A 13,082-nucleotide genomic window follows, 5' to 3' on the forward strand; every position below is an offset into this window, starting at 1 on the left:
TTAATAGCTTGGTTGGAAGAGAATTACTTTGCTCTTGACAGAACATGCTGAGTCAATCCACTTTAACTGCAGATTTGGTTTGCAAATAATATCTCCTTTCCGATAGGGTTCAGGTGTCATCGCTGTGGACATTGGCAGGAGTTTGCTTGACCATGACAGCTTTTACAGAGCCTGGCAATTAAGTTGTCAGGAATCATTTTCCACTGCCAGGAAGCATTAATGGATCCTGGCCTTGGCTGGAATAAGCCCTGGGAGATGGATATTGTAATCGGGATGAGAAGGGGTCCTTGTAGCCAAGGTCTGCATCCATCCAAAGGTCTGGAGTCCTGGACACTTGGTGGAACTGAGATAAGGGAAAGGTCAGGAAACACAGGGCAGAGCATCAGGGGGAAGGAATGAAAATGAGGAATATGAACAGGGACACCATCCCTCTGTTCCTAGCAGAGGAGGAAACGTTGGCATTTGGAGAAGTTTTAGTTTTGCAGATGCACACTGCAAAGTACTAATATTAGCAGAGCTCCTGTATATGAAAGCAAATATTTTTCCACTAGGTAATCCCTAAAATTGTGTTGTTGTGGATTTGCTTTTCAAGTGAGAAAGATGTTGGAAATTTCCTTCTCTTGGAAAATAAAACTCTGATGATTCAACACAAGCTCGCTCTGTTTAAATTGTGTCAAAAAATAGATCTGCAAGCAAGGATTTTGATTACCAAATACAGAATTTGAAAAATGATAAGTTAGTGAGAGATTTGGAGAATTTAGGATTCCCATCTGAGGAGTCTGCAATTGAGATTAATCCAAAGAATTGCCAGAAATCTGCTTACATAAAGGACAAAAAAGCATTCAAGGCCAATTTAAGTTCCATTACCTGAATAGTGGGCAAACCTTGAGGAGATATTTGAAGAAAACTGAAGATATAAAGCGTAAAGAGATAACGTACACAGTGAATTTTCAGGAAGCAAACCATGCGTGGGCTAATACCAATCTCTGCAAAGTTGGCTGACTTCCTAGGTAAAGGAAGTACAGTACATCTAGTCTGTGCAGACATTAAAGGCATTTGGCCTGCTGCCCTGGGAGATGGTGTCACTTAGGCTCAGTGAGGTGGGTCAGGCACTGGCCATGGGGGAGGTGGTAGCAGATGAGCAGAAGGTGCCATGATAGTTTTCAGTGAACAGCCAAAAAAGATGGATTTTTAGGACCAAACTTAGTATTTTTGCTCCTTGCTGTATTACAGGAAAAGTTGGCACGTACAGCAGAGCACTGCTGAGTTTTTTAAACATGAGAAGAGCAGGATTCCTCCCGCAGAGCACAGGGTGACCTTCTGGGCTCAAACTGGGCTGAAATACAGCGGTGAAGAGTACAAAACCTCCCTCTGAGGTTAAATAACGGGGGGTTTGGCTATCAGTTGGCTGCTCAGTTGAAAATTATAGCTGAGGAGAAAGTCCTAATTGCATTTAGGTGGGCACAGGGGAGATGTGAGCCTAGGATGAGGGGCAGCCCAGGCTGGGCAGAGCGTGTGGGAGCAGGGGGGTCCTGGCAGGTCCCCGCTCACCTCGAGGCACACTAAATCCCCTTCCTGGCACACAGCCTTGTATCAATCATTAGCCAGACAACCAGAGCTGGGTAAACACGTTTTTGGCTTTGAGTGGTGATGACAGGCTGGGAGCATTACCTAATGAGGTGGGACCACTTGGTAGCGTGGTGTGCTATATATTCCTGCTCCTCCCTGCAATCTTCCTCTCCCGCACAGAGAGCAGGCTGGCTGCACTGGAGGGGTGTCCCTGGCTGCCATGAAGGTGACAGGACTTTTGGTGAGGGCAGCTCTTGCCCTTTGCTGCTGCTTGGGTGAGTATTCACTGGGGTACTGCAAAGATCGATCTGGCAGAGTCAGAGTTGAGTTTTCATTTCAGTAAAAGCCTTTGGGTCTTGCAACATGGAGGAGAGCCTTGTTCCATGAAGAAATAACCTTCCTGAGAGAGCACAGCAGGGAAATTAGGTTTCAAGATTGAGGTTTCAGCAAACACCATACAGCTGTTATCTTGTTGGTTTGTAGGAGCAGTTCTAGTGCAGGGTAGGGACTTGCACATGGCAGTCCTGTGTATACAGGCAAAATAAAACTGTAAAAATGGCATTATTACCCATGTGAGCAATATAGATGCAAACTTTAACCTCTAGGTTGAAGAGTAAACTCCCTTTGCACTGGGAATTTACTGTGCTACTCCTGGTAACTGAGAATGATGTATTTGGAGATGGACAGTGCTGGTGGCGATAATTGTCTTGAACATGCACATCCAAACTTTTGAAAGTCAAACATAAAAGTCTCTTAGGAGAGATTAAAATCCAAGAGTATAGACTGTATCACTTACCTGTAACATATTAGGGGTGGATAAATATATGTGCTCTCACAAGGTTTATCTCCCCTCAGAAATACAACAAAACTGTATTTACTAACTTTTAATACATTCTATGGCCATTTACTGGAATATTGTAAAACTCCATGTTTTCCTAAAGAAAATAAGTGAGTGTTAACTAATCACTGAATTAACTTGTTTCATGAAAATATTTACATATGTGTTCTCTGCATATTAATAATTTGGGGTTTTTCTTCTGTCTCCATTTTTTTATTTCAGGTACTGCCTTTGGAGTTCAGGTGAGCTACACATCTATTTGTTATGTTCTGTTCAGGCTTCTGGTAAAGTAGAAGCAGTATGTAGCTACCCAGCACATGGGTTAAACCTAATGAAATCTTTGCAGTTAAAATAATATTTCCCAGTGCATGGTTGAACGACATTTCCAATTTCATGAGAAAGTAAAAGATCCCCATTTTTTGCAATATTTTCGGTTCATTAAATAAAATGAAAAAACAAGAAGTAATTGTACACTCTTATTATATTAACTCTTAGACATAATTTAGTTACTTCCAGCCAAAGGCAGTAGCTTGCCTCCTTGTGAGGAAAACTGTCTTAGGATGACACGCTCGAAAACATCAAACACCGTGACTCTGATAATTGCTTCCATACAGCAAGGCGCAAAGATTTCCTTGCATAAATGTCTCTACCTATATCACAGAGAGAAAACCAGCAGGGCCTGAGCTGTGGATTTGTCTGCAGGTTCCTCCCACGCAGCTAGGAGCCTCCCAGAACTCTCTGGAGTGCAGCACGATCTGGAAGGATCCGCTGCAGAGCCGAGGGGCTCCCAGTTACCACTGCCTTCATTAGGCACTGTCTCACCCACAGCCAGCCTGCCTCCCTGGACCCCGGCAGAAGTGCATAATCAGAAATTTCTGTAGGGAAGATTCCCTCCTCCTGATTGCCTGAGCAGATTCCCAATAATGGCTCTAATTTGCCTCCCAGCAGCAGCTGCAGGCGTGGTGGTGGTGGGAGGATGCTGGGGGGTTTCATTACAAAATCAGGGCTGATTCTGAGCTGCTTCCACAGATTGACTGCAGCAAGTACTCTGGTGGCATTACCAAGGATGGGAGGTCAGGGGTGGCTTGTCCAAGGGACTTCCGTCCAGTGTGTGGCACAGATGGCACCACATACGCCAACGAGTGTGGGATCTGCCTCCACAACGCGTGAGTCTGGCTGGGAACCCCAGAGGGGCGGGGGTGGCAGCTTTGTACCCCAGGGATGAGGAGCATGTGCCTCTGCAGCTGGGTGACAACACCACCAGCCTTGAGGTGATGCTGTTCCTTGATCCCTGACACAGCTCTGCTTCCTTCCAGGGAGCACAGCGCCAGCGTGGAGAAGGAGCACGATGGAGAATGCGACCCAAAACCTGTTGTGGTAAGACAAAGTCTGTAATGGGGACAACTCAAACACCATGCAGATGTGGGACAGGATGTGCGCAGCTGGTCTGCACAGCCCAATATAAAATCTGGTGATAACTAAAGCTGAGAGGGTTTTTATAGGTTATCTGATACCATCTCTGTTATTTTCCACTTCAGACTTCAAACCTGTTTAATTGGGAATAAAATGAAAGTAATGTGTTGGCTGAAGGTTGGATCTCACCACCTGGATACCCCCAGTAGGATCCTATGAAGGACCTCACAAAACCCAAATCACAGTCCTTCTTAATATCCCATTTGTTTTTGTTTTTATTGGGAGAGAATTCCCACAGAATTTCTGGTTTCTGCTTTTGATAGTGAAATTGGTTTGATGCTGGATTTGTCCCCAAAGGCTGAGGGAGAGTGAGAAGACTATGTAAGAGTGTTATATTTCATATCAAAAAAGTGTGGGTTTTTTTCTCTCTCTATTCCTGCTATTTTTACAGGTGGATTGCAATAATTACCGTAGAGCTGTGGTAGATGATCACGTCCTGGTAGCGTGCCCAAGGATAATGAAACCAGTCTGTGGCTCAGACAGCTTCACTTATGACAATGAGTGTGGGATCTGTGCCTACAATGCGTAAGTTGTGTGCATGGAATGTCCTTCTGGATAATCAGCAGGTTGAGGCTCTCAGAAGCACCTCTGTAAAATACCAGTTCCAAGGCAGGTGTCTCTGTAGGTCTCCTTGTTTCTGGCTTCTCATGATTCTTCAGCCAACTTGAGTTTTCTTCCCCATTTCTTTGTCTGTGCTCATTAAGGGAATCACAAAAAGAAGCAGAGCAGAGACATGAGCAGATCAAAGTGTTGCTTGTAACACCTAATTATTCCTAACACTTAATTCCCATGGGAGAGGGAAATATCTGTACTGTTAGCAGCTGCCATCTGCAGGGCACATTCAGAGAATTCAGGCAGTTGTAATGTCCCACAGGGTGGGTAGGACCCTGCTTTGCTGTCCCAGTGGCTGCAGGGTCTTGGGGAAAGTTATTCTCAATGCTCCCTAACCAAAGCTTTTCTTCCTTTCAGAGAACATAACACCAACGTTACCAAAATACATGAAGGGCCCTGCAAGGAATCTGTTGCTGTAAGTGCAATATAAGTCAAAAATCCATCTCTTAGGGCTGCTGATAAAATCCTGAGGACCTCACAGATTTTGCTAGGAAGCTGAAAGAGGTCCATAGGACAAATTGTACAAGGGTCCAGTCCATTATTTGCTTTTCTGCATGGTGGGAGTGGATTTGGCATCCTCTCTGCTCCAGAGAGAAGGTCACCCCATGCTTACCACACCAAACTGAGGAAAGAGGAAGGAGATGGATATGAGATGAGGAGCTGACTTGTGTCCCCAGGAGGAGGTGGAGGGACAGAAGATTTCTCTGGCCAACATGCTGTGCAGGTTGGCAGTTTTCTCTCTGGAGACCACAAGTGTTTCCACCCTCAGCAGTAGGGATTCAAAACTCCCATGCTGGTTGTATTCACAGATGTAGTGAGACTCAGAAGAGCCCTAACCATAAATATTTATAGAGCATAGATTATTGTATCTTTGTCTGAGGCCAACAGGCTGATGCCTCAGAAGGAGAAGCTTCTGTATTTTAGCACTAAAATTCTGGGATGTAGGAAGTCCATTCTCCAACAGGTAGATAACTATTCTTTCCTATCCTTTCAAATCCTGTACTGAACTACAGGGAATCTGATGTGAGAAGTAATCACAGAGTTAGAAAAGTATGGAGAAAACCAACACAAACTGAAACAGTATTATTCAGATATCCAGCTGTTGAAAAATGTTTCTTACTAAAAATCAAGATTTTTTTTTTTTTAATGAGACAAGACCAAAAGTTTAGCACATGTTCTTGTGCCTGAAGGATCTCTTCTCCAAGTCAGTCCTTTTTCTTGACTCCTGGAGAACTAGGATAATATTCAGAAGTGTAATTTCTGATTGGAAGTTTAGCTTCAGTGTAACAGGGCTTTGTTCTGTTACAGAAACAGTTGAGGCTGAAATACAGAACAAAAAGTTTTTGAACAAAATTTCTTGCATAGCAAGGGCTCCTCCAGAGTGATCTGTCCTTATTTTGCCAGGTTGACTGCAGCAGGTACCGAACAAAAACCACCGAAGATGGAAAAACCCTGGTATTCTGTCCAAGGGACCTGAACCCAGTTTGTGGCACAGATGGCACCACCTACGACAACGAGTGTGCGATCTGCGCCCTCAACGCGTGAGTGCCCTGCCCTGAGTGCTCCTCTGGGTGCCCAGCACTGCTGCGCAGTCTTGAGACCTGTCCTGCTGCATTTCTGATCCTGCCTATTTCTTCAAGTCTCTTAGAAATGGGATGGTTTTGGGTTTGCCTTGAGTTTCTTTCTGGTGCCTTCTGTGTGCTCACAAAGAGTCATAAGGCATCTCCTTGGATGAGTCTGTGGGCTGGGCAGAGGAAGGAACGATTCAGAATATTGCTTTAAATTGCACATTGTAAGAAGGTGAGATGGGCTTGGTAATGAGTGAATTAGCAATTCTGAACACTTTTTAAAATTCTGAAGCCACAGTTTGCTTCATTTTGCTCATGACTTTGACCAAGAGGTTAAGCATTTATTTTGTTTCCCTCTTCCAGGGAGAAAAGGACCCATGTTGGCAAAAAGCACGGTGGAAAATGCAGAGAGAAGACTGATGAGGTAAGTGTTCAATATATGGTTACTCCTCTTAGCTGCATCAACTCCAAGGTTCCCTGAGGTGACATCTACTCTGAAATTGAGCTGGCCTGAGGTCTGGCTTTCTCCACCTGTCTATAAAGTCTTGTCAGCTCCTTGTGTTGAGGATGCTGACAAATCCCACCTATCCTGAGGCAGGTGTCCTCTGGGCCCTGCTTGCCCAGTACCTCTGGCAGATGGGCTGGATGAGAGTTATGCACAGGGTCCTCATGATGAATTCACACCTGCAACAGCCTTTGGGGTGGGGACATACTCTGACATGTGGAGCACACCTGAAGTTTTGATTGGAATGTATCAGCTGCTGTGTAGGACATGCTAACACACAAATGTGGAAGTCATTCAGTTTGGGCTTTGATCTTCCTTTGATGATGCCCTTCAAATGCAAAGTCCAATTTCTTTCACTGCACAATTAAAAAGGGGCCATGTTTAATTTTTTTTTTTTCTTTTCTGACATATCTTCTAGTGGGGACTGACCAAGGTGCTTAAGCCAGGGATTTGGCACTTTGCACACAGTGCTGTGTAGTTCCACCATGTGAGAGGGTTCAGGCAGAGCTAACTCAGCCTGGTTTAGTAAGAACTGAGTTGTGGCACTGGTGCTGTTAGAGACACGGCAGGAGATCATGATGGATTTTTTTTTAAATTGGAGAACAAGGTCTACCTCACCTTTGATGCTGCTGCTTTTTTGTAGCTTGACTGCAGCAAATTCCCAGCCAGAAAGGTGAAGGGTGGCAAAGACCTGGTGAGGTGCCCCAGGATCCTGCTCCCGGTGTGCGGCACAGACGGGTTCACTTATGACAACGACTGCAGCATCTGCGCCCACAACGTGTGAGTATTGCAACAGGACTCTCTTCTGGAGTGGCAAGCCAGGGTTAGTGCTCCAGATGGCTTTTCTTTTGGTACTAATCTATCTGTGCTCCTCTGAAGCCCTTGTCACCTGGATTTTGTTCCCTGATGCTCTTTTTGCTCCTTGGGGGAGTGTGGGTGAGCCAGCTCTCAACCTGAGCACTCTGTGAGGGCTGGGATATTTAGGCAGGAGAAAAAGTGGATGGGACTGAAGTATTTGGGCAGAAGAAAGAGTGAATGCAGCTGTTATATATCACATAACGAGGAGAACTGACTGGTCTGTTAGCACTTAGAATTACATTTTCTAATGATAGGGAAAAGCTGATTCATGAGGCAATCAGATGCCTCCTTTATCATATAGTGGTTATGGGTTTGGTTTGTTTTCTGTGGCAACTGGGTGTCCCAGGACTCAGGTGGTGAGTGTGCTGACCCCAACCTCTCCCTTTCAGACAATATGGAACTGATGTTAAGAAAAGCCACGATGGAAGGTGCAAGGAGGAAAGCACTCCTGTAAGTGTTCTTTTAGCTGTTAAATAAGCACCATTCAGTCTCTCTGCAGTCTCCAGAAGGTCCTGGCTGGGCTCAGTGCACCCAGGGATGGTGCCCAGGGCTCATGCTGATGCTGTGCTTCTCCTCAGCTGCTCACAGCTGACAGTGTGCTGTACAGGAGGGAAAGAGAGGATGAGAACAGGCCGGGACTTCAGAAACAAAATGTCCCAGTACTGCCAATCTCTGAACAGAAATCATCAGAGGCAGCCCAAGAGCCATGCAGCCCATTTTAGCACAGTAGGAGAAGAGGCAGAGAGCTGTGTTAGATGTCTGTGTATTTATTCAGTGCTAGGATTTCCATTGCACTAGACAGGCAGGTTAAAAAAATCCTTGTACTCTGGTCAGCCAGGACAAATCTGCTCTCAGGTATGTGTACAGAAATAGCTTTATTATCCTGCACAGTAACAATATGTGCTGATAATATCTCAACACATTTATTCTGCTTATGCAGAGCAGCTCTGAAGCACCAAAAATAATTTCATGCATCCTGAGGGACTGCAATATATTTTCTGTAGAAAAGGCATGTTAAAATGTGGTCTTTGTTTTAATTTGTTCTTGGACCACATGGGAAATATGGATAATAAGAGACAGTGCATTGGGGAGACTGTGAAAAATGACAATGAAGTGTCAGTGATGCTTAGCTAATGTAGAGTGATTTCCAATAGGTGTTTGTCTATTGATCTTCAAATATTTAACCATTAGATTTTATATATTGTAAATATTTTTGCAACAGAAGTTGGTGAAACACTTCTTGCTGCTCTTGGAAATGCTGTAACAAAATCTTGGGTATAGTAAACTGTGTCAAGCTGCACTCAATGTCAAACACTTTAAATCAGGTTTCTCAGGCTGAGTTAGGGTATGTTTAGTTTAGAAATCAGGGGGAAAAAAAATCTTCAGTGAAAGTCTTGTCAGTAATTGGAACAGGCTGACCAGAGAATTGGTGGAATTCTCTTCAGCTATTTCTTGGAGCTGATCAAAGGGCATGTGGAAGTGGAACTTGGGCATATGGTGAACATGGGGTTCTGGATTAATGGTTGAGCTTGATGATTTTAGAGGTCTTTTCCAATCTTTATGATTTTATGAATGCTGGATTTAAAACTTGTGTATGTTCTGCTCTAGCAGAATAATCTCTTTTACCAGCTGTTCCCTCTGCTAGCAGAAAACACAGAACTACAATTACATAATTAGTTTCTAATGCAAGTCTAAACTTTAAAAACCCTCTGATTTTCCCCTGACAAAAACCTCTAAAATCAAGAAGATCAGAGTGGGCAAACTGTTGCCCTGTTCTTCTAAGTTCTTCTAAGCCTTCTGAGGTTTACATTTTTCTAATGCAGTTTCTCACATGCTTTTCATGTAAATAATGATTGTTTTGCATTCTTTTCTGGAGGAAGAGAGAATTGATAGACTGTTAGTTTGACCAGTGTGGTTGGAGAGGTGGCAATTTCATCCTTCAATCCATGGTCACTTGTGAAGTTCTATAAATATCGGAGTTCGGAAATAAGCTGCCCCTTTTTTACCTTAGACATCTCAGTGTGCGCATGTCATTCATTAGGGGTTGTGCTGTGACAGGCAGACTGCAGAGGGGACTCTGACCCCAAAAGTGACCATGGTTGCTGTTTTACCTGCCCAGGTTGACTGCAGCACGTACCTGAGCGGGGCCAAATCCGGAGAGGCCATCGGAGCCTGTCCCTTCATCCTGCGCGAGATCTGCGGCACCGACGGCGTCACCTACAGCAACGACTGCGCCCTGTGTGCCCACAACATGTGAGCCCTGCAGGCCCCCCCCGAGAGCCACACTGGGCTATTTGCTGAGCATTCTTAACTCTGCTTTCTCTTCCAGCGAGTATGGAACCCAGGTTGCCAAGAAGCACGACGGAAGGTGCGTAGAGGAACCTCCCCAGGTAAGTGACACCCGAAGGAAAGGAAGAGTTTGAGCAGGTGCCAACTGCACAGCCTGAGCAAATGCTGGGTGGCTTGGCGGGGGTGTAGCCTCCACTTGTGCTGCCCTTCCTTCTGTGGGTGAATATCACCCTCCCATGAGCAGGAACATTGTGCACTTCCTGCACACTGTCAGGGAAAGAAAGAGGAGAGGACAGGTGAGGGTTGAGTTATGAGACAGGGAGATGATAAATGATTAAAGACTTTACACAGAGAATCCTTTTCCCACAGCACTCATTCATAGCTGCTGCAGGAACTTAGCAGAATATTTTGGCAATATGGGCAGGGGATGCAGAGGGCCCAGGGAACCCAGTGCTCTCTCAATGCTTGTGTTTTACAAAAGGATGTTTTGCAAAGATTAGAAAATTGCCTGTGTTTTGAATGCTGATACCTAAGGTATCAGGGGATTCAAACCCACCTCTGGTTTTTGGTTTGGTGTAGGTTGGGTTGGTTGGGTTTTTTTTTGGTAAATGCAATGTAATCTAATATGTACCAACATGAATCATGTAAAAATACCAGATTAGCTATATTTGGCCAGCTCTAAACCATTTACTCTCACTAGGGAATAGAAGAACAAAGCCACCTCATTAGCATGTGTTTGAAAGAGTCAACATCCCGAGTCAGATATTTCATTTCTATACAAACAAACTATGAAATGTCATTCCTTTGTTTCCTGAGTACGCTCTGTGCTCAGGCCGGTTGAGATACATAAATCAGGAATGAGGAGTTCACACTGGAGAAACTGGGAGTGCTAAAACACAAGGCCAGCTCCTCAGCTGACGTAAATCAGCTTCCACTGCTGTCAGTCCTGCTGGCAGCTCTCAACACTGGGAACCATCCCATTGCAACAAAAGACCTGTCAGCACATCTCCCTCCATTCTTGTGGGCCTTGAAAAACACCTTGGTCACAGCCAGCCCCCTTGCAGGAAGTGCATAAATCGTGCCATTTTGATTTACAGATTATTTCTGAGCTGCCTTTTGTAATATCCTGGTGGGTTCAGTAAGGTATAGGGGCATAGTGATGAATGCAAGGCTCAATGAGTAATGTCTACCTTCCAGCCTTGATTCAGTCTTCTCCAGGGAAGGCTGTGAAAGGAAATTGCTGGTTTTCCATGAAGAATGAGTTAATATATAACCACAATTTGTCATCTGGCAGAGGCATAAGCAGGGGGGATGTGTTGGGGGCTCCCTTGCACAGAGTAGAGCCGTGGCAGAGCCTTTGCTGTCCTTGTTTTCCCCAGCTGAACTGCAGCCGGTTCCCCAGGAACACGATGGAGGATGGCAGGGAGCTGATGGCCTGCACCATGATCTATGACCCTGTGTGTGGCACTGATGGTGTCACCTACGCCAGCGAGTGCACCCTGTGTGCCCACAACCTGTGAGTGCTCCTCTTCCTCCCTGTGTGCCCACAGCCTGTGAGTGCTCCTCTTCCTCCCTGTGTGCCCCACAGCCTGTGAGTGTTCCTCTTCCTCCCTGTGTGCCCACAGCCTGTGAGTGCTCCTCTTCCTCCCTGTGTGCCCAGCCCATGTGAGTGCTCCTCTTCCTCCCTGTTTGGCTCTGTGGGAGCTGGGTGATCTGCAACGGCTCTCTCTGAAACCTTTGCTGAAAGGATTCTGTCTGCCCCCGTTTTCCTGCTTGCCTTGCTCAGTGTTTGATATGGGTGTTCAGCCCCACAGAGGGGTGCACAAGGGGGGACAGCATCTGGTCTGTGAGGGCAGGTTTTTGTTAGTGCTGGGCTGGGGAATCTGGAAATGTCTGTGACTCCATGGGAGTGAGGTTTGTTCTTGCTGTCTGACTGTAACAGGGAAGGCTGTGGTTAATAACAATCTCTCCTTCCTCCAGGGAGCATCGGACCAACCTTGGCAAGAGAAAGAACGGGCCCTGTGAGGAGGATACTACAAGGGTGAGTGGGAAAGGATGGGAATGAAGAATGAAATTCAGTGTCTGTTACACTCCTGGGGGACTGTCTTCTGCTCTGGGCTACAAATCAGGTGGTGGTGCTGTGCACACCTGAGGAGATCCCTTGGGAATTTCACACTACTCATAAAACAGCCAACATCCATCACACTGCTCTGCAATAAAACAGCAACAGATGTGGCATGAGCAGAAACAGTACAAGATCACGTCTGCCATCAGGAGGACTCTTGGAGTTGGTTATGATGATGTTACAGCCGGTTTCATTTCTCACTGGGGTGTCATTCCTTATGCTGGGGCGGGGTCACAGTTTGATCTCAGGCACAAGGACTCAATCCCTACCTTCTGTGTGCAGGCCCTTTGCAAAAACTTCAAAGAAGTCTCTGGTGTGTGCACCATGGAATACGTGCCCCACTGTGGCTCTGACGGCAAAACCTACAGCAACAGATGTGCTTTCTGCAACGCCTACCTGTACGTATAGGAGTGAAACCTTTCCTTTCCTGATTGATTCCTGCACCTGTGTGAATGCAGGGCTGTCTCATCATGCCTTCTGTCTAACTGTTTGGGGCATATACTGGACATTTACAGGTTTTTTGCATTGTAAGGGAAATGAGAAGGGCCCATTTCTGTGATCTGTACGTGGCCTCCTGTTTGTTAGCTTTAAAAGTATTTTATTGATTTTCAGCAGCCCTCAATCTGTTCCACAAGCTCACAAGGGTGTGTGGAAATCACTTCACCAAACCAACTGGATTGTACCAAATGAATGAAACCAATAATCTTTCCTTAAATGAGAATAATGAAAGGGAATATTTGGGCTTTTAAGGCTGTTCTTTATCTCCAGTCAACCCTAAGCCAATGCTTGGGCCAGTGAAATGAGGAAAGGGGCATCAGCCATGTCTAATTCTGCTCTCTCCTTTTCTCACCAGGGAAAGCAGGAGAACTCTCAACATCATGAGCTTGACTGAATGCTAAGTCTGTGCTGGACTTCAGCCCAGGAAGACAAACTCCCTTCCACATGTCTTCCCATGGGCTGACCTTCCCCATGAAGTAACATCCCTTCAGCCTGCTTTGTTTCCTTAGCTCCTGAACCACTTGTTCAATAAACTGACTTGGCAACATTCCTCTGTCTCAATGCCACATCTCTTCCCTTCTGCCTCATCTCTTCCCTGTCATGGTTGTTCAGTTGATGGATGTCTATTTTTCTATTGATGTTCTCCACTGCCAACCAATGTGGATATAATTTTCTGACACATTTCTGTGTCAGTGCCAGCCCTGCTCTGGTGAGGATCTGAGGTCCCCTTGGAGCTCTCAGTCCTTT

At 45.5% G+C, this 13,082-nt stretch overlaps 1 protein-coding gene across 1 annotated transcript; it reads left to right on the forward strand.

Annotated features, from left to right (window-relative positions):
• Positions 1–1,755: 1,755 nt before the first annotated feature.
• On the forward strand, positions 1,756–12,880 carry LOC131089880 (ovoinhibitor-like). Its single transcript, XM_058034888.1, has 16 exons — positions 1,756–1,844; positions 2,630–2,649; positions 3,437–3,573; positions 3,724–3,784; positions 4,272–4,405; positions 4,850–4,907; positions 5,897–6,033; positions 6,424–6,484; positions 7,209–7,345; positions 7,813–7,873; positions 9,543–9,676; positions 9,753–9,813; positions 11,092–11,228; positions 11,693–11,753; positions 12,120–12,235; positions 12,691–12,880. Exons 1-16 carry the CDS (start codon positions 1,790–1,792, stop codon positions 12,734–12,736), a joined length of 1,416 nt encoding a protein of 471 aa, XP_057890871.1. The 5' UTR covers positions 1,756–1,789; the 3' UTR covers positions 12,737–12,880.
• Positions 12,881–13,082: the final 202 nt, after the last annotated feature.

This window comes from Melospiza georgiana, chromosome 15 (assembly GCF_028018845.1).
Source record: "Melospiza georgiana isolate bMelGeo1 chromosome 15, bMelGeo1.pri, whole genome shotgun sequence".
Lineage (NCBI taxonomy): Eukaryota > Metazoa > Chordata > Aves > Passeriformes > Passerellidae > Melospiza > Melospiza georgiana.